General features: G+C 33.7%; 2 protein-coding genes across 3 annotated transcripts; both read right to left on the minus strand.

The window, feature by feature from the left end:
- Nucleotides 1-7,979: 7,979 nt before the first annotated feature.
- On the minus strand, nt 7,980-10,626 carry LOC110826115 (Nucleotide/sugar transporter family protein). Of its 2 annotated transcripts, none has more exons than XM_022056712.2 (8): nt 10,408-10,626; nt 9,925-10,063; nt 9,604-9,788; nt 9,225-9,292; nt 8,994-9,126; nt 8,706-8,867; nt 8,311-8,580; nt 7,980-8,192 (listed from the first exon to the last, which is right to left on the minus strand). In XM_022056712.2, exons 2-8 carry the CDS (start codon nt 10,043-10,045, stop codon nt 8,103-8,105), a joined length of 1,029 nt encoding a protein of 342 aa, XP_021912404.1. In that variant the 5' UTR covers nt 10,046-10,063; nt 10,408-10,626; the 3' UTR covers nt 7,980-8,102. The 2 variants fall into 2 exon arrangements, with proteins under 2 accessions (XP_021912404.1, XP_021912405.1); XM_022056713.2 differs by having other exon boundaries at nt 10,481-10,615.
- Nucleotides 10,627-12,516: 1,890 nt separating this feature from the next.
- On the minus strand, nt 12,517-25,542 carry LOC110826117 (uncharacterized). Its single transcript, XM_088214476.1, has 15 exons — nt 25,457-25,542; nt 23,715-23,867; nt 23,419-23,530; nt 23,229-23,336; nt 22,557-22,661; nt 21,100-21,183; nt 20,899-21,014; nt 20,625-20,726; nt 20,430-20,543; nt 20,282-20,338; nt 17,530-17,596; nt 15,610-15,666; nt 14,789-14,863; nt 13,621-13,656; nt 12,517-12,946 (listed from the first exon to the last, which is right to left on the minus strand). Exons 2-15 carry the CDS (start codon nt 23,744-23,746, stop codon nt 12,848-12,850), a joined length of 1,164 nt encoding a protein of 387 aa, XP_088070602.1. The 5' UTR covers nt 23,747-23,867; nt 25,457-25,542; the 3' UTR covers nt 12,517-12,847.
- Nucleotides 25,543-26,509: the final 967 nt, after the last annotated feature.

The raw sequence follows: 26,509 nt of genomic DNA on the forward strand, positions 1-26,509 counted from the left end.
GTCGCACCGGAAACCCCAAATCGCCGGTAAGTCTCGATTTTTTCTCTTTTTTTTTTTTTACCAACAAAGGTCGCCTAATCATATTCTCTGTTACAGTAAATTGAGACTTAACGATGTATAATTTTATGTTTTTTAAGAAAAATTAGAAAATTTTAAAAATAATTACAGGTTACTAGTGGAAGCGAAACCGGTTAGTTCACAACTATCTTCATTTTTCGTTTATTTTTCTGTACTGTTTTACTTGCTTGATTGATCCGCCGAATGATTAAAATTATTACTTTTAAATTATTTTTTTTATTTATTGATTGTCTGATTGTGATTTTTGTTTGATTCATTAATTTGAAATAAAGGCCCAAATTACGTTTCTTAATTGTTGAGGTATGAAATCGTACTGTTTACTTAAATATCCTTTTATTGATATGTGAATATACAATGAGATATTGGTATATGCTTGTTGGTTATTTATTAATGAAAATCTGTATGTGAAAGACTTATTGGGTACCCGAAAAAAGACGGACAAACCCGATACATACGGAACTCTACCATGAACGTTACATCAGTCGGACAGAGCTGAAAAATTTCTTACCAGAAAAGTTTGGAAGATATGGTTCAACCTTGTACCAGACGGGGTATCAAGGCGATGGAATGTTTGGTGCCCATTATCAGACCTTAGTATAAGAATGACCAATTAATTGTTTAAATTGGATATCGGATTCACGGGTAGGGGGGACACCTCCATGGACCCTCAAGGGTACCAATAAGCAAGTAAGAAAGGAAAGCTATCGTCTCTTATTCTCTTATATGTGAATATAAAAAGTGTATGAATATGAGTATTCATAGGTTGTCTTTGGAAAACTTGTTATGGTAAGTATTAAATAAATATCTTCAAGTTTAAATGTATTTAAATAAAGTAAAGACTCTATTAGTTATTTTTTTGATTTTTTACCAATCTTCAGTTTTTCGTATATGTGATTAGTGTAATATTCTTTTTGGAGTAGTTTGCTCACCATTTTATTAACTATTTCAGATCAAGAGAACTAAAATTCAGATTTCGATAAATAAGAGAGTTGTAAATAATTTACTATCTGAATTCCCTTTAAATACTAGTGAATATTGTCCTAGAATGCTTAATTATTCTCTATTCGTCTTATTTCTTTAATTACCGTTTGTCTTTTAGAAGAGACATTCTCGTAACCCTATAAGGCATTTAAAATTATTGTGTAATGAATGTAAACTCTAACTTTATTAATCACTTTCACATTTAATTTATGAATTTATTTCCATTTAAGGTTCCGGGCCTTTACAGTTGGTATCAGAGGCGCGTTCCTCGGAATCATTACTTACACAAAGACTTAAAAAAAACTAAATACAAACTATCACTCAACCTTTTCTTATGAAATGCAGGTACAAAAATATGAAGAGAGGAAGACCCCTACTAAACCGAGTAGTCTGGGATGGCTCACTTCAAGAAGATGTTGACCGACTATTTGAGATGCTGGAGAGACTCATCTATACCCAACAGGCCTGAGAGGAAAAGAGGGAGTTCCCTGACCCTCCCCTGCTGCCACAATTTGAGTCACCCTTACAGCGAAAAGATCTGGAGCCACCCCGGTATAACCTTGCTCCTCCACTGTACCATCCGACACCACCATAGTACAACCTGGTGCCTCTACCATATCATGTGACACCATCACAGGGCAACCCGGTCCCTCCCTAGCAGAATTCAGTTCCTCTTTCATGGGACCCAGTTCCATCCATGATGGACTCAGACTACATTGAAAGGTATAAAATACTAAATTTATATACTTTTATAGGGGCATCCTCTTTTGAAGATGCTGAGTATTGGTTAGTTGAGGCAGAGAATGCTTTTACGACTCTTGGGGTGGTTCCCGAACATAAAGTTGTACTTGTCACCTACATACTTGTGGGAGAGGTAGGCCGTTAGTGGCAGCTCAAACAAGCCACCCTGTCTGTTTTTGTTACTTGGGAACTATTTCTGATGGCCTTTAATGCAGAGTACCTCCCATAGCACCTTTGACATTTGAAAGAAATAGAGTTTACACACCTAGTCTAGGATGATATGATTGTGTCGGAGTATACCCAAAAGTTCATAGAATTGGGCCGGTATTTCCATGAGAGCATGACGGATTAAGGAAGAAAGGCAATGAAGTTTGAGTGGGGCCTCCACCCTGAGATTAAGTAGCAGTTGTACGTATTTGAGCTCAGTACCTACTTAGCACTTCTGGCCAAGGCATAGTTAGTGGAGAGAAACCTTCCCATATTTCCTCTAGTAGTGGAGATTCTCAAATCTCTAGTTTCACATCGCAGACCAGCACCCACTGCACCGGCTCAGTAGAACAAGAGGCCTAGGCTAGTGACTCAAGTTCCTCTTTAGGCTCTGGTAACAGAACGCGGTGGGACTTTCCAGCACTGTGACAAGGATCATGGGATTAACCTTATTATATTCTCAATAATACCTATCGCATACGTGGGAGTACCTAACACTATGTGAGAGAGTGCCCGTAGAATCAGAACCAGACCAGACCTCTTAAGGCAAAGCTTACAACCTCATTCAACAGGATGCTAAAGCCAACTCGGACATGATACATGGTATGTATACTATTTGTAATCACCTTGCACGTGTTTTGATTAATACTGGTGCTTCACATTCGTTTGTCTAACAAACTTTTACATAAAACTTAAATATATCACCAAAAAGACTTGATTATGTGTTGTTTGTGTCTACTCCTGAAAGTAGGACACTACTAGGGAAGATTATATATAAAACTTGTATCATAGATATAATAGATAAGAAATTGTGTGTGGACTTGATAGAAATTGACACGAGAAACTTTGATATAATCCTGAGGATGTGTTAGTGGCGTACCATACCACCATAGATTGCTTCCACAAGAAATTTATATTCAACCATCCTAATAAAGAGTCATTTACAAGTTAATGAAAATTTTAAGTGTTATTTTTTCATGGTAATTTTCTCGTTACATAGTGCTTTAACTCTATTGTCTTCTCTATATTAGGCAAACCTAAGAAAGAAGTTTACATTCAAGAGATTCTGGTAGTTTGAGACTCCTCTAATGTGTTTCCTGACGAACTATCCGGACTACCGGTAGATAGGAAAGTTGAGTTCACCATAGATCTTTACTTGGATACCCAACCTATCTCAGTGGCCCCTTACCGCATGAGCCGTATCGAGATAGAAGAACTCATAAAACAGATCAATGAATTGTAGGACAGTATGTTCATCCAGCATAGTATATCTCATTGGGGTGTCGGAGTCACATTTACAAGAAAATAAAATGAGACATCACGATTGTGTATTGACTATAGGGGATTAAACAGAGTCACAATCAAGAACAATTACCACATTCCCAGAATTGATGACCTTTTTGACAGTTGCAGGGTACCCAAGTCATCTCCAAAATAAATTTGTGTTCGGGTTACCACCAATAAAATATCAAGACAGAGGACATTCCCAAGATAGCTTTCAGAACTAGGTACGGACATTATGAGTTTTTGGTCGTACCCTTTGGACTAACTAACGCACCAGCCATTTTTATGGACTTGATGAACAGAATTTTCAGACAATTCTTATATCAATCCGTCATTGTGTTTATCGATGATATCCTAATTTATTCAAATAGTAGAGAGGAACACACTCACCACCTGACTCAGGTTTGCAAGTTCTCAGAGAGAAGAAACTGTATGCAAAATTAACTAAGTGAAGTTCTGGCTTGAACAAACTACCTTTGTAGGACATATCATATCAAGGGATGAAATATCAGTGAATGCCAAAAAAATTGAGGCAGTGCTCAGATGGAAGAAATCGATCTTGGTCAAGGAGATTCGTAGTTTTCTGGGAATGACAGGTTATTACAGCATGTTTGTAGATGGATTTTCTAGTCTAGCCGCTTCTTTGACCTAGCTCATAAAGAAGAATGTTAAGTTTGAATAGAATGAGAACTGCGAAAGAAGTTTTACAGAACTCAAGAAATGGTTGACTACTGCACCCGTGTTGGCCTTACCGAATGGGACAGGTGGATATACAGTTTATAGTGATGTCTTTTACCTGAGGTTGGGTTGTATTCTAATACAGCATGATAAGGTCATCGCCTATGAGTCCAAACAGTTGAAGAGTCATGAGAAAAATTATCCCACCCACGACTTAGAACTTGCCACTATTATTCACATTTTGAAGACTTAACGCTACTGCCTGTATGGGAAGATTTATGAGATTTTTACTGACTATAAGAGCTTGAAGTACATATTCACTCAGAATGATCTGAACATGCACAAGAAGTGTTGAATAGAGCTCCTCAAGGATTATGATTGTAATATTTTGTATCACTAGGTAAGAGAAACGTAGTAGCTAACGCGCTGAGCAGAAAAAGTGCAGATATGTTAGCTCACCTAATAGTTTCTGAATACAGGGTAATAAGAGCTGTACAACAGTTATGACTTCAGGACTTGAAGAGAGTTGCATGTTTAGCCCATCTGACTGTCCAACCTGAATTGATTCATAGAATAAAAGAAGCCTAATTAATCAATTCAACCTTAGCCGCCATCAAGAAAGATATATAACAGGGAGTACACCTAGAATTTCAAGTCTCTGCTGATGGACTGTTTAGGTTTCAGGACAGAGTGTATGTTCCAGATGACAATGAACTAAAGAGGGAGATCATGATAGAGGCTCACAGCTCCAAGTTCACCATACATCCCGGAAGTACAAAAATGTGTCAAAGTATGCGACTCCAATTTTGGTGGAGTGGGATGAAAATAGAGGTAGTCGATTTTGTTTACAAGTGTTTAGTATGTCAACAGGTTAAGACATAACATTAATACCCAGACATACTATTTCAGCCATTACCGATCTTGAAGTAGAAGTGGGAACATATCACAATGAATTTCGTGATAAGATTGTCTAAGGCACGTTCAAGACATGATGCCATTTGGGTAATTGTCGACCACCTCACCAAGTCTTCTCACTTCTCGGCTATCAAAATGACCGACCTCTAGGACAGGTTAGCAAGAATGTATATCCGAGAGATAGTCAAGTTACATAGAGTTCCAGTGTCAGTGGTATCCAACAGAGATCCCAAGTTCACTTCTCGATTTTGGTCTAGTTTTCAGCAAGCCACGGGAACAAAACTGTCTCTTAGCATCGCATTCCACCCTCAAACTGATGGACAATCAAAGAGGACAATTCGCATATTGGAGGATATGCTCCGACCTTGTGTTCTAGAGTTCGGGGACCGTTGGAATGATCACCTACCTTTGATAGAGTTTGCCTACAATAACAACTACTAGAAAAGTATAAGCATGGCTCCATACAAGGCATTGTATGACCGCCTATACAGATCACCGATCTGTTGGGAAGAGGTGTTTGATAGAAAATTATTCGGCCATATCTTATGGAGGAGACTATTTCTTTAATTACCGTTTGTCTTTTAGAAGGGACATTCTTATAGCCCTATTGGGCATTCAAAATTATTGTATAAGGAATGTAAACCTTAACTCTGTTAATCACTTCTACATTTAATTTATGAATTTATTTCTATTTAAGGTTCTAGCTCTTTACAACTTATATGTTTTGCTTATTTATTACTATACTGCTTTGTTTACTTACCGCTACTTCATGCACTTTAATTCATTGATTTTAATTACTTTCTTGTTTATTAATTGATTCAATCGTTTTATCCCTAACAGTTAATTGGTTGGAAATGAATGTCTTGATTGTGCTTTCTTTGATTATTAAGTATTAAACTATATTGTGTATTTAATGATCGTTTTATTTACCTGTAATTATGAAATGAGATTACTGTTTGTATTTGGTGGCTAAATGATGATATGGACATGTATATGTTAGTTAACGTTATCAAACTAAAAGGCTTACCTAGTGTTATAGAAAAGTGGTATATGGACCCCGTACATAGGGCAAACCCTACCGTGGACATTACCCTCAGTCGAACAGAGCTGAGAAGTCTCATACCATAAGTAGTTGGGAAGTGTTTTGTTCACGCTCATATCGGATGAGGTATTGAGGCAGTGGTACGTTTGGCACCTATTACCCAATGATGTATGGGAACAGCTGGTTGATTAATAGAATAGATATTGTGTCCACGTATAGTGGAAACCCCTATGGACCTCCAGCGGCACCGGTAAGTAAGTAAATAGGTACGTTGATTACTGTTGGTATCTTATAATAGATGATGTGCATTGCTATTCTATTTTCCTCCTTCATAAATGGTATTTGGGAACTTAAATGTAAGTAATAAATAAATATTTTCAAGTTAAATGAATTTACTTAAAAAGAAAAATAAGCTCTATTGTTGTTTTACGAATTTTACCAACCTTTGATTTTTTGTATCGGTAGTAAAGTGTTGATATTTTTACTTAGTTAATGTAGTTCACTCCCTTATTATTAACAATTTTATATCATGACGACAAGATCCGGATCCTGAGTAGTAAGAGAGTTAGCAAATAAAAGGTTGTCTCTTGCTTTTTCTCAGTTATACAGCGGAAGTTGATCGCATTAGGTCTTTAGTTTGCTTTTTTTTTTTTTTTTTTTTTTTACATTTTTAATTTTCTTAAAAAATATTCATGTATCCCTATTGGACATTTTAATTAAACCTGCAAGGAATGTAATCCTTGAAATTAGTAAACTACTTATGCAAACTTATAAATTTCAATATTATTATTTAGTATAAATGTTTGGGCGATTACAACATGACTTTTTTTTTTTAAAAAAAAATATATGAAGTAACTTATACCGAATTTTTATTATTATATTAAATATTACGTGACAGCTAACGTGAGTTAATAATTTATCAGAAGATATCTTGTGTCAAAAAATAAATTATAAATATGACATCTATAGTTGATGGTGTCAGATGTCAATAACAAAAAAAAAATTATACAAAATTTAAAACATTGTATGAAATTACATGAAATAAATTAACATAAAATTAAATTAGAGATCACGTAGAACAAAATAGATAGTACAATGACTAAAATTGTACTTATTAACATTTATTTATGCATATGTATATACACTACCTAACTTAACCTAACAAATTTAATTAAACTCATTGAAAGCAAGCTAAATTGACTCCTCATATACAAGAAAACCCTACCTTAGCAATAGTGTTTTTTTTTTTAATTCTCTTTATTAAAAAGTTTTTGGTAGAGTAGCTTCCAAGTACAAGTCATTTTGTAACTATACTCAAATTTTATATTTGCAAATTTCCTCTTAATCTTTGGAAATTGGGTTGGGCCCATAAAACATTGTGAAAATTGGCCCAATTACAAATCCATCAATAAGGACCTCAGTTGGGTTCAACCTGGTTTCTAGTTTTGTGTAGATTTGGACCCATGAAAATATTTCAACTCGGTCCAATTATAAGTCCACTACTTAGGCCCTTAATTGGGTCGAACCTGGTTTCTAGTTTCGTGTAGATTTGGACCTATGAAAATATTGTCAAATTGGTCCAATTATAAGTCCACTAATTAGGCCCTTCATTGGGTTGAACCTGGTTTCCAATTATTTCAACTGGGTCCAAGTATTAGGCCCTCTGATTGGGTTCAACCTAGTTTCTAGTTTTGTGTATTTGATTTGAACCCATGAAGATTACTCCAAATTGGTCCAATTATAACTCCACCAATTAGTCCCTTAATTGGGTTCAACCCAGTTTCTTGTTTTGTGTAGATTTGGACCCATGAAGAAATTTCAAATTAGTCCAATTATAAGTCTACTAGTTAGACCTAGGTTTGGACCCATGAAAATAGTAAAAGGGATCCAATTACAAGTTAACAGTAACATTCCCTTGGTAATGAAGTAACGATTCTCCATTGGGTTTTCAAATATATTGAAAAAGTCAACATCTTTGACCAATAATAATAATTTTTAAAAATTGTTCAAATAAATTTGTGTATTAAAAAAGGATATCTGAATTGAGAGAAGATTACTGAAAATGGGTAATTTATTTAAAGAATTAACTGATTTACACTCAAACAAAATGGGGTTTAAGAAAACAAAAATAAAGAACACCACCTTAATACATGATGAATGTTTATGAAAAAACATTTTAGACAAGAGAATCCTTGTTTGCTTTATTAGCATCCTGATTTTCCTTGTCTTGAGCCAGAAGAAGTAGTGTTTCATCCTTGTCTTTCATCTGCAATATTAACCAAAAAAGTAAAAAAAAAAAAAAGGAGAAACACCCACCAATTTTCACTAATTCCCAATTAATCATGAATTGCAGAAAAATAAAACAAAAAAGAAAAAGAAAAAACCTGAGAACCGGAATCGGCGCCGGAGTTTTTCTTCTTGTTGTCCAAGTTACAGAAATAAGAATACAATCCCATTCCAAAGACAGCAACTAGGATGCCAATTATGTTTCTGGGTGTAAAAGGATCATGTAGTAATGTGTAGCCAAATGCAAGAACAAGACAAGTCTTGAGGTGCCCTAGCACTTGGTATGTAACTGGAGATGTCTTCCCTATTACCAAAAATGTACTGAAGTTCACAGACACTGCTATTACACATGAAAGAATTATGAACGCCTGCAGAATTAATGTCCAAAATTATTATTTATTCGGAGTAAAACTTTGCATATTTCAATACTTAAAATGACAGGTACAAATTCGTATAGTTGGTTTAGGAGTAAGAAGAGAGAATGCAGACATACCAAGACTATAGGAGAATATTTATAGGCAAAAACATTTTGCTTGGTAAGTAATTTATCCACAAAAGGGCCAGAGACAAAGAGAATAGCAGCTTGAAATGGAGCTGATTGATACAGCAACTGGGTAGATGATACATTCAGCTTCTTTTGAATTGTATTTGTCAGCTTAGTTAATTATATAGTTAAGGAAAAAATTAAATATATTATACATATAAAATATAATTTTACGTTATGATTAAAATTAGATGATTTATAAAAAATTAAAAAGAATAATGAGTGCAAAAGGGATACAATTTGACCAACACAAGTTGTGATAATGGCCAGTAGGGAGAGCACAGTTCCAAGAAAGTTGAGCTGGAGATCTGTTACAGAAGCAATGCCCACTCCAACAAGTAAAAGGAACAGAGACAATTTTATCTTCTGGCTGCAATTATATATATATATGAAATAAATAATTACTACTAAAACAAATAAAGAAATTAGTTAATTTGTAGAACATATAATTCATATTAATCAAGTCACCTGAATTGCTTATTGAGGAAGATGGTTTCTAACAAGACAGTGAATGGTATGATTGCAAGTTTAGTCATCTGCAAAATTACAATACATCAATAACATTGAAATCTTTTTTCTGTTCTTTTCCCACTATCTTCTGTTTGGATCCAAAGAAAACTTGGGAAAATTTTAAAAAATAAAACAGAAAGTTCAAGTAAAGAAAGATAATGCAAAGGATAAAAAGAAGTTGCTTTTTATTGAAACTTTGTGTTTGGACTAATGTGAATTAGAGCTTAATTAATCACATTCCTGGGTAATTAAGATATTACACATGCATATATATATATATATGTGTGTGTGTGCGTGTGTGTATATATATATAGAGAGAGAGTAATTATATTTGAACCTGGTAGAATCCAATGGAGTTGAAACCAAGACTCAAGTTGAGAAGTCCAATAGAGACACCATTAAGGATGCCAAAGAGCACGACAGTCTTCAAGTCAATTGATTTGTTCTCAAATAAATTGAATCTATGTGCAGCATGAAGGGTGCAAAATGTTACCATCAAATGCCAACTGGTCAATGTTGTAGCTGCCCAGAAAATTGGAAAATTAAATTCAGTTAGCTTATGTATTTTTGATTATTTGAATTATATGTATGTATTTATATACGCATATATATATATATGTATATATGCATGTATGTAGGTACGGGAAAGTGAAATTACCAAAAGGGAAGCCAAGATTGCTCATCAAAGCTTTGTTACAAATAACAATGGAAACAGATGATGCCACTGAAAGAAACAGGGCACCGATCACACCTAACTGGAAGCTTGACATTTCTCCCATTCTCAATTTCTCCCTCACCTGAAATTAATCGAACTAATTCTTTTTAAAATCATTCATAAAAATTCCTTAACAACACACCTGTGGATCAAATGAACTTCGATCTAATTAAAAATATTTATTTTAACATAAAAATTGAAGTTGTAATGAATTAATAAGATGCTTAATTAGCACTCGTTCAGCTAGTTACAGTAATTACCAAAATTCAAAAGAGAAGACTTCAAAATAATAATGAAATTGAGAATGCTCCATTGTGCAGATATTTATATTGAATTAGATAAGAGAAGCTAAAGAAATATTTATATTGAATTGAATCAGAGAAATCAAAATCAAGAAGAAGAAGAAGGAGAATTGAGAGAGAGAACCTGCAAATGATAGTGACTCGATGTTGGAGAAAGGGAGATTAAGAACAGAAAAATGGAGCCTACACCTCCATACCTATTAATCGCCTTGACTCAGTGAGCAGCGAGACGACGACTCAGAGGTAGGAAATAAGTTGTTAAGGGTTAATCTCAAACTGAGTTAACTCAGACTGACGAGAGGGAGAGGGAGAGGGAGAGAGAGAGAGTGAAGGTCATGGAGATATTGAGAGGGAAGGGCTTTTTATTTTTGATTAGCAAAGGGAGGTTGGTGCCTAACCAACATTTTTCCTTTTTATTTTTGTTGTTTTTGGTATGTATCTAAATATTTTGAAACTATATATTTATTTACATATATATATATATAAAGGTAAATTTACAAAAAAAAATATATATATATTAAAGATTTAATTATTATGAAATATATTTTAAATATAATAAAATAAATAATTTTTAAAAAATATATCAAAGATTCTGAATATTTTGAAATATATTAAAACAGATAATTTAAGAAAAAAAACTTATTATTTTTGTAAACTTTTGTTCTTATTTTTTTTGTTTTATAAATTTTTACTTTTTAAGGTTATAATTTATAATTATGAAAAAATTTAAAAATTTTCTTTGACAATAAAACCTTTAAATTTTGATACCAATCTTCTCAAGGCCTCAAAAATGATGTATGGGAGTTTATATGACATCTACCCTTTTTAATCAATTGTGAAATAATTGATGAAAACATATTAATTTCCCACTAAAAGTTGATTAATTAGGATTTAATTTAAACATTTCATATATATATATATATATACATACACAGTCTCATATATCTAAACGAATTAACATGTTTTACATCTTTTTCACGATTAGTTTTTCTCAGTTTTTATTATTTAGCTTGATTAATCTAATCGATTCTTTTTTCTTTTTTAAATGTTAAAAATCATCTTAGTGTAGCAGTGAAATCAGAAATAAGAGTAGCTCCTGATCTAATCTAAGATATTGAATTGCTTTTAGGTGATTCTTAAGAGACAAGCCAAGAGGAAGGTAAGAGATCATATATACATATATATACACACACACATGTGGGAGTGTGTATATATAAAATCTGCAATTGCAAGCAAGAGAGTTTGCCATCCTCGAACTCAATCATAGTTTGGTGAATAAATTCCCTTCAATTTTACTCCAACACATGAAAATAATAATAAACAAAATCCTCGACCTCTTTCGAACATCTCTATCACCAACCAAGAAAATCACATGAAAGTATTATTCTAATAGTCATCATTGGAGAGAATATGTATATATACTGGTTTCAGTAGTAACTGATTTTGCATATTCAAATCAATTTAGTTCTAAACCAATGAAGGCTTCAAAACAAGATCAAAAATAGCATATAAAATGGAATGGAGGTAAGTAACTTAATTCCATTTCATCCCCAAGTAGAAAGACATATCAGACCAGTTCACCCTTGTTAAATTTCTTCTAGTTTTGAAAAAGAATAACTCTTAGATTGGTTTAGTTCAAGTCAAAATTTCAACAGGCAGTAGATTTACCATATCTGATCAATTCCGGCTGCTCAATAACATCAACAATTCAAATATTACAATGATGTTCATGTCTAATGACAGAGATCAGATACCTGGCTGGATCACTTGGTTACTTATCATTCAAACAAATAATTTCTCTCAAAATAACTTCAGTTCTTGTGATTTTTGAAAAGTCACAATTCTTTTGTCATTTAATGTAAAACTACAGTAGTAATAGACAATTTACATGTATCAGAGTTTCTACAATTTAAACACAAACACCCAAAAGGTTAAACAAATAAAAAATTAAGAAAAATATTATAAGATAATAGCCCAAAGAAACTAACAATTTTTTGTAAAATGAAAAAAAAAAAAAAAATCAAGAGTGACCAAATTGTCAGAAAAAGCCAACATGAACTGAGTCGTAACAACTGCAAACAAAAAGGAGTGAAGCTGCAATTTACCCAAAAAGAATCCAGCTGTATCTAATTTGAAACCTAAGAAGAAAATTGCAATTCCAATTCTTTTAGCAATCAGGAAAGGAAAGATAATATTCCCAAATAAACAAAAAATAGAAATACAAAAGATAATATGAGGTAAAATACTCTATTACTAAAACTGATTTGTCCCGAGATTGTTATCTACAAGGCACGGCAGTGCAAAATAGGGTCGGAAATGAGTCTATTTAGGAAATTGAGTTGAATACAAGAATTGTGAATAAGCAAAGGAAAATATCAGAAGAAAAGAAAAAATATGCTCTTCCCTTATATATGACTGAGTATCTGTAAGGCAACAGAAAAACGTGGTTCGTAGAAGAGAGTTCACCGCCTTCTAACAAAATAAATTTGACATGCACTCTCAAAGCTAGCATTGTACTGTACAATGGAAAGGGGTGGATGAAGAATATGCAGGGGTACCGGTAGTTAATTTATCCTTTTCCCATTCTGTGCAAGGTATTCCCGGTCTGCATCAGCAAAACGGTCCTGAAATAAAGACCACTCCAGTCTGCACCTTTCTCTCACCTGTAATTGGAAAAATAAGAAATGGATAATGTAGTTTGGACCAATGGAACTTGAACTCTTCATTTTATATTGTTAGACATGCATCCTCTTGGATCTTTCAGAATCAACAAAGAAGCTCACAGAGAAAAAAATCTAATGCACAGATAGATAGCCCTACGAACATCAGTACCTAAGTCCAAGGGGCAAAAATGATTTAGAAATGTAAATCTCTTTTGTACTTGAAAATATTTTCCAGTTTTTATTTCTTAATTTTATATGTTTGTATGTGGTTATTCATAGAATCGTATATGGGTGGTTGGTTTGCAGAGTAATCAAGTGCAAATATTAAAAGCTTAAAAGAAACACTAATTTTTTCTTTTCAAGCTCCATCTTCATTTTAATTATCATTTCTTGAATATCAATTTCAATTTTATCTATACTCTGTTTTTAGGTGTATAAATATATATAAATTTAAGAAATGAAAATTAGAAAATGCTTTAATGTACTGAGTAAAGACTACATCAGCTAGTTTCATGTCTTTTCATTTTTCTACCTTCCTTTTCGAGGAACAGATATATAGGTTAACTTAATATTCATGTAACCGAAACTTCTCTTTCTCTGGGCTTCCAGAAAAGAAAGCCACAAAGAGAGAAGCAGAACATCTCAAATCAATCAAGTACCATAAATACACATACCCCTTCCCATGGAGCTTTCCCATCCTTTGCGACGCCCTGAAAATAAGTAGAGCTTAGTGTATGCAGCCACATTGGAAAAATAAGAAAGAAAATATAAATAAAGAAAACTCCAAATTCAGAACATAGAAACAACACCAAGAAAAAAAAGCAAAATGAAATAATGTCACGATTTAAAAGATCTTTATCTTTATCATTTTCCTCCAAATAAGGAAGTTCAGTGTTGGAGGCACCAGACTACAACTTGAAGAAAAAATATTAGATTTATAAAATTGAACAAGTAGATTGTGCAGGAAATTAAATTCATGTTGACGGCTCCATGCCCCATTCAGTAGAAAGCAATTCATGTTCACATAAGACCAAAGTAACAAAGGGTTACAATCGCCAACTATTTTCAGACTTTTGGTACAGTGCTGTCCATGTGGGACAATTACTCCATCTGTACTCTTCAAACGACCAAGTCACAACCTGCCTCCCCCAGCCCCCCAGAAGCATTCAGATGAAGGGTGCAAGTAACTGGGCTCCCAGTTAAATTTTTGATCTGCTGTGAATTCAAAATTCCCAGTCATTCACCATATTTACTCCCAGTCTCTTACCACGTTTATATTGCAGTTGATGCAGGAATCCATCAAACAAACTTCTGTCTTACAATAGTTAGATCCTACCGCAACTTTAGATATGTACATATTTTTTTAATCAGATGTCTGAGAGAATATTTTACCAGATCCAGAAATTATATTTAGAAAAGAAGAGACTAATAATACCAAACTTCATCCCATCATATTTAACCTTTCAAAGTAGGAGGTTTAAAAGAACAACTTTTTTTCCTTTGAATTGATGAAAGAACATTCTTAGATCTTGCTTTTAAATATAAATGCTTTATACATCATTTTCTTCGTTGATTGTAGTTTAACCATGTGCTACATCCAGGTCAATAAACCAGGCAGCCTGGATTATTTGGTTTCCTTCATGATAATTTTCCACCTAAGACTCACTACAATTGGACTCCCTTGGTTCATCTATTTTCATATGTTCACAAATATTGATTGCATTTCATGCAAAAACAAATGAATATTTTTTTAAAAAGAAAAATAAGTGAATATATCTCATGCATAGTGTACTCAGTATTATAATACTATATAAAAGTAAAATAAAGGTCAAGAGGACTCACCTGATTCCCAAGAGAAGGAATTACTTGATGAACAATCCACTGTGAATCAACCACTCCAATTTTTTCATGTGCAGGCTGTCAGGAAAAAATAATAATAATATGATTGAAAGAACCGAGACAGTGTTAGCTCACACACACAATGTCATAATTATAGGCTGACTGAAGCCTGATTGGCACAGTATAATCAGGATCTCAGCTCAATATGGTTTAAAAGCTGGAAACTGTTCAGCTCTAAACACACAAAAAGTGATCCTTATTATCATAGATGTAATAACTAATAACAACTATCTTAGTGAGTGATAGGCATACGGATGATTCTCATGTAGATATTCATGTATAGATTTTTGAACTAATTTTTAATTTGGTGGGAATTATTTTTCTTTTCAAATATCAAGCTATTCATATCAATAAATTATTCTAAAAAAAATAGTGATATATACAACTTAATTCGAATATAATCAACATCAAGACTTGCAAGAACTTTAAAATAAAGTTAAATATTTTGTATTATATAATAGCAAGAGTACTCTAGGAATTAACATAAATATGTGAGGGTACTTTTTGGAGGGTTATAAACCTTGAGTTCCTAATAATTCGGTAAACAATTTTTAACACCAAGGTGAACTAATTGTTCCTTTGTTTGCCAGCTTTTTGCATATCCCAACAACCTTTTCTTTCCACCCAAGTGGAACAAAAGGAAATTTACCAGCCTGCTACTTGGCTTCTTGTAGAATATCCAGATTTCACAAGAAAGCAATTCAAGATTTAAGATATATTCCACTATTGGGGGGGGGGGGGGAGGAGAAGTTGGGGGCACTAACCTCTGCTACACATCTTCTGAGAGCAAAATCCAATCCCCAACCATGCACCAAATCGTTCTGCAAGAGTAATAATTAAACCATTTTGTTAGGAGAAAAATGAAATAGATCAAGAAACGAGAATATACATGCTATATCTAAGAAGTAGCAAGTCCCCAGCTGTTTTCACAAGACAGGTTCATCAGAAAAACTTATTTTTGTGTGACACATGGTAGCAACAGCAAAGGGAAGGATGCTTCCTAATTGGAGACTGCAGTTAGTTAGGGAGTCAGGTTCTTTAGGAACCATCTTAGGACCTGGCATTGAGATATAAATTAGGAACTGGGAACCAAGTCTATAAATCCTGTAGTTAGTTGTGTGGGACACATGGCAGTGGCAGCGAAGGGAAGGATGCTTCCCAGTTGGAGAATGCAGTTGGTTAGGGATTCCCTAGAAACCAATTAGGAGTTGGCATTTTGATTCAAATTAGATATTGGAATAACATCACGTCTGTAAATCTTGGAGTTGTAATACAAATATAACCCAATTAACTTCTCTGTAAACAAACTATTATAAATAACATTAACAGTTGTTTATCCTAAAACATAGTGCTTCCACAAAGTTTGGAGGTTCTATTTGATAAGCCTCACCATAAACCAGCGAGGTAGTGTCAATACACTAGTCTTCTGGCAAATTTAATTGGAGCCTATCCCATTTCTCCCAAGTCAGTGTACTTATTAGACAGTCAAACCTTTTATTCAGAAACTAATGGTGTAAAGCTAATGATTATACAAGCCTCACTCTGGTGCAACTCATGAATTAAGAAAATTTCAGGATGACTCTTCTTTTTTTTTTTCAAATAAAAGTAAGACAATATTATTAACAAAGTACCAAGTGGGTACACCCATATACAAGTAATTACAAGTCAATCAAAAAATAAAAAACAGCTCCAAAATCCTCGAGCTCTCTAACATCATGACCCAAAAGCATAGAATCAAAAGAGTGAATCCAAGTATCTCTAATAACAGTAAAATCTTTCTCAATGCACTCAAAAGCTCTCAAGTTTCTTTCCTTCCAAACCGCCCAAAAAATAGAAAGTGGAATTAACCGTAATAATTTGTTCTTTTTAAACACCTCATCCCAAGCCCACAACTCCTCTCCCTCACACTCCTAGCCACAACTCTGTTTAAACCCAATAATTTGTAAACCATTGACCAAATGTCATAGGCAGCAGGGCACCACAGCAAGATATGTTACAAGTCTTCTCTTTTTTGCACAAGAAGCATGCATCTATTAATCAGAATATTCCCCCTCCTTCTAAGCATATCAACAGTTAAAATACACTCCCTGTCAGCTTTCCACGCAAAAAAAGCCACTCTAGGTGGGGCATTCGATTTCCAGATTTGTTTATGCAGAAAACAGCCAACCTCCCCGGTCCCCTGACCAGTTAACTGCTTGTAGTAAGAGGACACAGGAAAAATCCCATCTTTGCTCAGTTTCCATATTCTTTCATCCCGTACCCCAGGCTGAGGCCAGCCAGTAATTCAAGGTGACTCGTCCTTAATAAATCAAGTCAATATGAGTGAATTTCCTCTCAAGTGAACTTGTGACTTAATGCCATTTCAGACATTCTTTCACTGATGCAAGCACTGCAGAACAGGTTTTATAGCTAGAAACAGTCTATCTTTTTTTTTTCCCCAGTTAAAGCAAATGCCAGTAACTTTCAAATTCTTTCAGTTTGGTGCAAGTTATCAAATACTTCACATTCCATAAAATTTTGCCAACAGTCCAAAATATCCCGATGTGTGATAATCACAGCAAAAACCCTCAAATTTTGTAAGTATGTGAAACTATAGGGAAGTAAGGTTGTGAAATCCATGAATTTTGAAGGCAAGTGCACAACTATAAATAACCTAAACCAGATGATCCTAAAATAAGACAAACCTGAATCATGTGCCAGACACACCGCCAAGCTTCCTTAGAGAAGACGGGAGCCATAATTTCCACAAAGCTGAAAGAAACCAAACGCAAGAAAATAAGTTTCAACAGAGAAATTGAAAATAGTAAGCGCTATACTGACCGGCTTTAAAAAAAAGGTCTATAATCAGATATTCAGTTCTCCTGGGTAATAAAATGATTTTTTGCTCAATTATAACTTCGTTGGGCAAGACTGCAACCAGTTTATAAGAAAATGACGAATAACACTCTCTGAAACAAATGCTATAAATTTACTTGTAAAATTTATTGCTTCTGTTGATTTACTCCGCAGGATTTGCTCTGCAGAGTTCTATAGTACATTGACTAGATCACAATATTAAGGCACAGGAGAAAATAAAGCATGATCCAAAACCAATTTGAAAATCAGAGGTTGATCTGATGTTTAAATTGGTTCCCCAAGTTTCAGTTTATCCACACACTCTTGATTAGATGTGACTAATTCCCTACCATTAAGATCCTGTTAACATCATTACTGTTGGAAAATCCCTCAATCCATATCTCAATATTAAGACATTAGTCTTACTAAAAAAATAAAATACTGGTTAGAGACTCCTATTGATATAGAGATTTGATTTGATTTGCTGTAATTAATTTTTTATTTTTTTCTCTTTGTAACTGCTGTATGTACCCATTTATATGCTCATTTGTCAATAATTCTTTTCAATCTATTTTTTTTTTAAATTCAGCTTCTCTCTAAGTTTTTCTCTAAATTTGACATGGTATCAAAGTCCTAGGCTCTTTGCTGGATTTATTTTGGCCTTCACTGCCATTTACAGCCTTGTTTTTTCGTTAAGAGAAAACAACCAAGAAAATTTGCAGGCTAGTCCGTTATCTCAGCTTCGTTCTAGTTGTCGACAAGTTACTCCGCTCATGCATTCATCCCCTGAAGCCGCTTCAAAACACATCCATCCTAGTGAATGTTTGTTCTCTCTGTGGGAACCCATGCATGCCAAAGCCGACCCCAACACATTATCTTCTCTGCTCTCTTTGTTTTTCTTTTCGCAGCCTTTATCGCCACATAGTAGACACCAATCTTATGTCCGGCTCTCTCACTAGACTTGAATCCTTTGTTGCAGCCTTAATCGTCAGGGTCCTTTCCATACCATTTTTTTTACCTAATCTTCGTAGGAGAAAATCTGACACCATTCTCGAGAAGATGTCAAACACAGCAAAGTTGACATCATCTTTCAACACCATTAGCAAAAAAGATGTACTAGAGACTAGTAGGAAAATTATATATCTTCCTCATACGAGGCAAGACACTGCATGTGCCATGAACATGGTTAGCCAATTTATACATAGCATGAGGGAGGTTCACCTTCATGCAATCTATAAAGTTAACCCTGGCAAATGAATTATATTCAAAAAAGAAGATGAATGTCCTGGAGGCATTCATCAATGCAGATTCTGCCTGTTCACCATTTGATAGGCGGTCTATTATGGGTTATTATACCTTTCTTGGAGGCAATCTTATGGTTTGAAGGAGTAAAAAGCAAAATATGATCACTAGATCAAGTGCAAAGGTAAAGTTCGAGAAAGTGGCACCTGAAGTATATAAATTATTGTGACTGCAGATAATTTTGAAAGATCTAAAAATCAAATGGGAAGAGCCAATGAAATTATTTAGTGATAACAAGTCTGCCATTATCATTACTCACAATCTTGTGCAACGTGACAAAATGAAGCACATTGAAGTAGATAAATGCTTCATAAAGGAAAAGTTGGACAGAGGCTTAATTTGTACTCCATGCATCTCAAGTAATGGTCAACTTGCGGATATACCAACATAAGGACGAAGTAGTGCAACGTTCCAAATACTTATCTGCAAGTTGTGAATGAAACATGCATATTCAACATCTTGAGGAGCATAGGAAAATCTCTCAATCTTATGTCTTGATATTAAAAAATTAATCTTCTTAAAAATATAGGATATTGGTTAGGGAATCTTATTTGTATGCCCCTTCTCAACATACAAAAGATTTTGTGTCTCTTTAAATTTCAAAATTACTCTACTTCTAAAATCAATAGTCACCTGCCAATTTTTAGGCTTCATATTGGGTTTTATTCAAGCTAATCTCTTTTACCCTAGTCTAATCAAGCTTGGTATTATCCAAGTAATTTCAACGAGAAATTTTATAAATTCTTAAAAGAAAATCTTGGAATAGCATGCACATGTGCTCTTATTCAATATTGTTTACATGGATCAAAGTCAAAACATATGGCACTTGATAATGTAGAACCCCCAATTAGCCAAGTGGCAGCTGATATTAGAATGCAGTTACAGTATTAGATGAATTTCACCAAGAGTGTACTTGATTGCACTAATAAAGCCTCTAAGAATAAACTGAAACAATTGAAACTTGAGAGACCAATTTGAACATCCAACGAAATTCAGGGGCCATAAGTGGATGGAACTTAGGCTAAAAAATATTTTCTTTTATGTACATATGATGAAATTGGATTGCCACCCCCTTAGTGCCGGTTACTAAAACAAATTTTTCAAAAAAAAAAATATTTTCTTTTACTATGACTATGAGGATGCCAAGGAATAGCTGTCCACATCAAAGCTAAGATATAGCAGATGTTTAAGGAGTTCATATAACACATTGATAGAGGACAGTATATTCTCTTTATTGCATGCATGTGAAGAAGGATCCAAACAGTGAAACTGAGAGAGAGAGAGGGAGAAAGAGCATACGCAGCACATGGAGGCACATGGGGACCAGTGCACCAGCCTGGTTTTTCTTCTGCATTCCTGTTCATCAATCCAGGCAGAAAATACTATGAACAAAAGAGCAATACAAACATATAAGCTAGAGAGACAGAGAAAGAACTGCAAATCCTACTTGTGAACTTCGCTGTCACCTCTCCGCTTTGTCATCTCCCATGTCAGTCCATTGTTAGGCTCAAGGCCTGGTTGGGAAATCTCCAGCTTATGTTTCTTAACTAATTCAATATACCTGATTATTCATATGGAGTAAATTAAAAAGAAAATATTAACATTGAAATTTGAAAAACATTACTGGTGAAAACGAATATACTTCTCTGCATTGAAGTGTTCCACTCCAAGATCTTCATCCCAGATAAAGATAAATTCATAAGGTGCAATGACATCGGGATGCAAAAACCTCTTTGCATACCACCTGCAAAAGTGTATACAGGCACGAGCTTAAGAAGTGAATGCATGACAAAACATGCTAGTTAATCCAAATTTAATGTTCAATTCTACAGAAAAAACTAAGGAAGTTTGACATACATTTTAAGTAGATGATCTATGTAAGTGGGAGTACGATAAATTTAACCTCAAAATCTTACCATTTTGTTTGTTTCTTTACACTGACATGGATTGCATTCTTGGACCACTCAAATTGGTCCCATTCAGTTGTCCGACCATCATAATGAAAAAGCAAAATCTGGAAATCCTCAGAAAACTTTAACAAAAAAGAACGCAAACATCAGTATCCTGGAAATCGAAGTCAGTGAATAGGAATTATGTACTCGCATCCATTGACTGACCTTTTTAACAGCTGCATCAATATTATTGCGCTGTTCGAACCCAACTGTAAATGTCACAAGGTACTTTGGCTTCTTCTTGAGATCCTGGACATTTCAACAAATCCAAAATGAGACTGATCTCACAACTTCGACGGTAAAATCATATGGAGAATTAGGCATCAGTGAATTGTCAGCCTCTTAGACATCTTAATGCACTCAGCTCACGCTATACCAAAAACATTCAATATGGTCCTACAATTTTGGGATTTAAAAAGTGAACTAATATGTAAGCTTTATATTTTAAGTTAGATATTAATCCCAGGTAAGCTTTATCCCAAATTTGACCATATTAAAGCTCTGTTTAATTCGTGGATAATGACTTTCCAAAAATTATTTTTCCCATTTTCCTGTGTTTGATTGGAGAAAAAGAGGAGTCAACTAGAAATTCTTTTCCAGACTACTTCCTTTTTAGAAAACGAGAAGCTGTTCTCCTTTGGCTTCACAAACTCCAATATTTCATCAATATTGCCCCTACCATTTCCCTATATCAAACGGGCTCCTTTATCATTATGTTCCTCCTCCATGAAGTGCCTTCACACTATCACTATCACTATCATTTTCTTTTCATCTTCACTGCTCTAATTTTTTCTTTGAGCTTGAAACTCTTTTATTTCGTTTCACTCTTTTTTTTTCAATAAGCTTCTTTAATTCTTTTGTTTACGAATATGACTCTAGCCATGTTTATTTCAAAAATGTTTGTAATTATAGAAATTTTTGAAGTAAAAGTCTATCAAAAAGTTACATGTGATGTGATTCATATTTTGATAGAATATTCTTTCTAAAAAGGTGATGATTTTTCCAATAAATGCCAATCAATAGAAAATATTTTCTGCAGTGTTATCCAAACAATAGAAAACCTTTTTGGCAGTGTTCTCCCGAAAACAGAGAACATTTCCTCTGAAAAGAAAATATTTAAATGAAATACTTGGCTCCAGAAATTTATTTTCTGCCAGACAAAATAGTGGCTAAATGAACTTTATAATGCAAGAAAATTTAAACCAAAAAGGAAGATTGCTCTACAAATTGTCTATTATTTCAAAAAGAAAAAAATGTTCTACACAATTTCTACTCTTCTGCAAGGTCCTAAATTCTGGGTGATCTCTGCATGGGACTCTTACAAGAGATCTGGATAAGTTCCAGAAAATGCATTTGCCAAGGTCCTGCAATTCAGAAGGTATAGCTTCTAAACTGCAGGCATATATTGTAAAGTGAAAATATTACTACGTAAAATACTAGAAGAAAAACTGCCTTTTTGACCTGCATTAAAAGAGTCATCAGAAACTCAAAGTTTTTTCCTGCTGATAGCTGTTCTAATGAAGTTATTGCTATTGTGTTAATATCACTGATTAGCAAAACAATGTATGTAATTATAAGCTCCAAGTAAAACACTACTAGTCTCTCAGAGTTCAATATCATACCTCACTAGGTTCACCCCATAATCTGCGTAAGTAAAAATCAGACTCTGAAACAACTATTCCTGGAGGTAATAACTCTGCACCGCGAGGATTTGTCGGAACATATATCTGGAGTAAACAAACCATCAAGAAGCAAATTATGATACCGAATTCCAGTCATGTGTTATGTTTAATTTGAAGGAAGGAAAATAATCTGGTCAACTATATTGACCTGAATTTTGATACAAAAAATTGCTTTCTTCCCAAGAATCTTATTAGTTCTTTGCTTGAAGGGTTAGACATAGAAAGAAAATCTACAACAACATGCTACTTTCAAAAGTGTATCATTAACCTTGAAAATAACACAAGAATATTGGAAGAAGATGACAGAAAAGAGTTGGATTCAGACCCTCCAGCTTGAGCATGTGAAGCGCACACACTTTCGTGGAACCAAAAAAAAGAAAAAAAAAAGAAAAGAATCTTGGACTCTGCTACATTAGGTAGAGGAGATGCCATTAGTCCACAAGGTTATTGGCAACAATACTATTATCAGAATTTTCAAAATTGAATTGCAACTTTATAAATGGTGAAAAAGACAAGAATGGGCCTTAAATCAACTGACACAGTGGTATATACCTTGAAAGGAATATCACAAAAAAAAAAATATTTCATATATAGACTAAATACTATAGATACCTTAGGAAATTCCTTTGAAACAGCTTCAATTGATCTGCTTCTAGAAAATCTTCTTCCATCAAACATGGCTTCATCAAAAGATGATACAATGCTTGAAGGTAAATGAATCTGCAAGATTTAAAAAAAAAATTAAACAGATAGACAAGATCAGGCATCTAAACAAAATTAAATCACACTACTGAAGGCTTACCTTTGTAAGTGAAACTGATGGTAATGCAATGCCAACAAAAAATCCAAAGACCATACCCAGAATTGTGGTAATGATAATTCTGGGACCATCATTTACTCTTCTGGAAAACCCACTGGGAATTAAGAAACAGATTTTTCAAGTCAATTTCTGCAGGGTAGGCTCCAACTTTAGTATTCCAGTTGGGCCGGATGGTATAGTGTAGAAATTTTCAGAAATATAGTGCAAAGAAATGCAAGAAAGAGGAATTCCTATCTACAACTACTTTCTAAATGACTAAGATAGTTAGCAATTCCAACCTGCGGTGGATGGTCCCCATCTTTTGTATCATCTCTGAACTCAGCTCTAGAAATCAGACACTGACAAAAACATCTCTTTCTTAAGTATCTTTTGAGGCAAATATGACATTATTCTATTTCATGAAAATATTGGTTTCCAACAAACCAAGAGTCCTGAAAATACGAAAAATCCACACTTCAAATGAGCAAGAAAAAGAAGGTACATAAAGTTTCATCAATTACAAATTATTTTGGCAATCATTTCAGTGTAAAGAAAGGATTCTCGATAGTTGTATAAAGAACTGTTAGCAAATGGGACAGAAAAGAAATGGAATTATACTCATATTTCTTAACTAATTACATAGCACAAATGTGACTGCTCACAACTGAGAAAAAGCAAGGATGTGGAAAGAAAAGATTAAATTTCAGGGATTAATTTTTTTAGTTTCTATATAGACGAGAAGCTTATAATCGATTTTAAATAACACCAATGAAGCAGCCTTTAAAATGATTTCAAGAAGTGATGACAATGTGTTCTAAGGACCTAACCACCTATTCATTATATATTCCTCATGGTTACTTCAATGATGCAGGGAACTGAGAGATGTTTTGACTAGGGTACCATTCCAGCTACTCTTGTCCACTGCTTGTAGGTGCCTAGTACCAAAAAGAACTAGAATTGACAAGCGTCCACAGAATGCCCACTACAGCAAGAGTACTTTGCATGTTACTCACTTCAATATTAAGTTTACGGCATCTATTCTATGCTAATATTACAAAGATCACTATTCATCTTTTTGTGGTTGTGAAACGGTTGTTCAACATTGTGGCATGGCAAAAGTTGGACTAGCAATGCAAAATAACAATTCTTACTATCTGTAAGAGGCACTATTCAAGCAGATTGAAAAATGCATTTATTGAATTGGGTTGGGTTTCTCAATTAGCAACAACACTCAGATTAAAAATGAAGAAAAGAGAAATATATGCTTATGGTTAGTAATTCAACATCCGTCCATGTATGAACAAAAGAGAAAATTAATGTGAAGACTAACATTAAAGATACAAGGGACAAAAGCAATCAACAGTACTTTCCTTTCTAGCACGATCGCCCACTAAGCTTTTCAGACGGATGAAACTATAAACAGAATTTGTTCATCCAATTGATGATTCTACTATATTTTTATTAAATAGACGGAACGTGGCACCTTACTGCACGGTTAAATTAACTGAAAATAACAGGACAAACTCCGATGCATTCAAATTCACATTTTAGTAAAATAATCGAAATCAACGGCTAGCAAAGCGTAGTGAACAAAAGCTATGTTATTCTTAAACTGAAAAATTAAAAACCTTTCACACTTTAAAAAAATCGCAATGCTCTCATATCCAGAGAAAGTTAACATACAGACTCAACATTCTCGATCTGCCTTATGGAAATAAACAACAAACAAAAAGGAAAAAGCACTTGTAACAGTTAGTTTACATAATCTCAATAGCAAATAGAAGTCGTAAAACCGGACGAAACACTCAAATCAAATAAAAAAAAATGAAGAAGAACGAAGCTGAAACCTAAAATCACGTAAACAAATTACATCCTACAATTTGAGAAGAAAAACAATAACAACAACAACGAAGAGGACAATGTGCTCGATCATTCAACGGGAAAGAAGTGTTGAGAGAAAATTAAAAAGAAACAAGAACTCGAAGCAAAATCGCCATTGATGAACAGAAACATCAAAGAAGTTAGGGTTCAAAAAACTTACACAATTTGTTGATCGAGAGAGGAAGGGGAGGGGAGGGGAGGGGAGGGGAGGGGGAACAGATTTGAGGGAGAGAAGGAAACAAACACCTGGTTATCGTGCATGAATTTAAAATAATAATAATAAAAAAAAAGGATTCTATACACGTATTTTACTTATTTACAATTTTGCCCCGATATCTTTTCAAAATTGCACCTTATTATTTCAGTCGTTCGTGAATTTTCCCCCAGAGGCCCAACTTGTGCCACGTCAGAATTCGGTGTTTTGTTTTACTGAATAAGTTATAATACACAATTATTATCACCTTAAATTTCTTTCTTTTTTTTTTCCCCCACATTTTCTGGTTAAAATTATTGATACGGTAAAAATAATTTTTGATTTCCCAATATATATATATATATATTTTTATATGTTGTATCTATATTTTATTATTAAATTTTAATTATTTATTATATAAAAAACATAATATATAAGATTTTATGAGTTACGTATTTTTTTTTTAAATTTTAAATTAGCAATAATCATTATATAATAATTTTAAAAAAATATTTTTTTTATTGTAATTTTAAAGAATATTATATTATATAATCAATTGGGTCCTATATTAATGGGCATTTAAAATTGGACCACATAAATAAATCGTCTATGTCTATATTAAAAAGTATATTCTAATCGTACTTCTAAGTACGAGTAAGATTGAGACTCTTTAAATATCTTTTCAAATTTTGGAAGTTGATATGATAAATATTAAATATTTGAAAATAAAAAATTCCTGCAGAAGATTTGTCCCTCCCAAAAAAAAAAAAATAAAAAAGCAGAAAACTGACAAGAAATTACCCAAATTAACTGCTTTGAACCACATATAATATATACATATCATATATATTTTATATATGTGTGTGTGTGTGTATATATATATATATAGAGTGAGTTCAAATCTCTTATAGTTAATTAGGGCATGTTGGCTGCCACCATGTGCTACAAAACAGAGGATAATAATTATCTACTTGTTGAGTATGTGACACATTGTTTATATATGTGACACATTGTTTATAT

This window comes from Carica papaya, chromosome 2, assembly GCF_054855325.1.
Source record: "Carica papaya isolate Zhongbai chromosome 2, ASM5485532v1, whole genome shotgun sequence".
NCBI classification, from domain to species: domain Eukaryota; kingdom Viridiplantae; phylum Streptophyta; class Magnoliopsida; order Brassicales; family Caricaceae; genus Carica; species Carica papaya.

Excerpts from the sequence above, each read along its gene's own strand:
- LOC110826115 (XM_022056712.2), bottom strand. The coding sequence starts at position 10,045 with ATGGGAGAAATGTCAAGCTTCCAGTTAGGTGTGATCGGTGCCCTGTTT. Across the intron at positions 9,789-9,924 it reads CAATCTTGGCTTCCCTTTTG|CTACAACATTGACCAGTTGG; the intron begins GTAATTTCACTT and ends TTTTCTGGGCAG. Across the intron at positions 9,293-9,603 it reads ACTCCATTGGATTCTACCAG|ATGACTAAACTTGCAATCAT; the intron begins GTTCAAATATAA and ends GTAATTTTGCAG.
- LOC110826117 (XM_088214476.1), bottom strand. The coding sequence starts at position 23,746 with ATGATACAAAAGATGGGGACCATCCACCGCAG. Across the intron at positions 20,339-20,429 it reads GGTGACAGCGAAGTTCACAA|GAATGCAGAAGAAAAACCAG; the intron begins GTAGGATTTGCA and ends ATTGATGAACAG. Across the intron at positions 14,864-15,609 it reads TCAGAAGATGTGTAGCAGAG|CCTGCACATGAAAAAATTGG; the intron begins GTTAGTGCCCCC and ends TTTTCCTGACAG.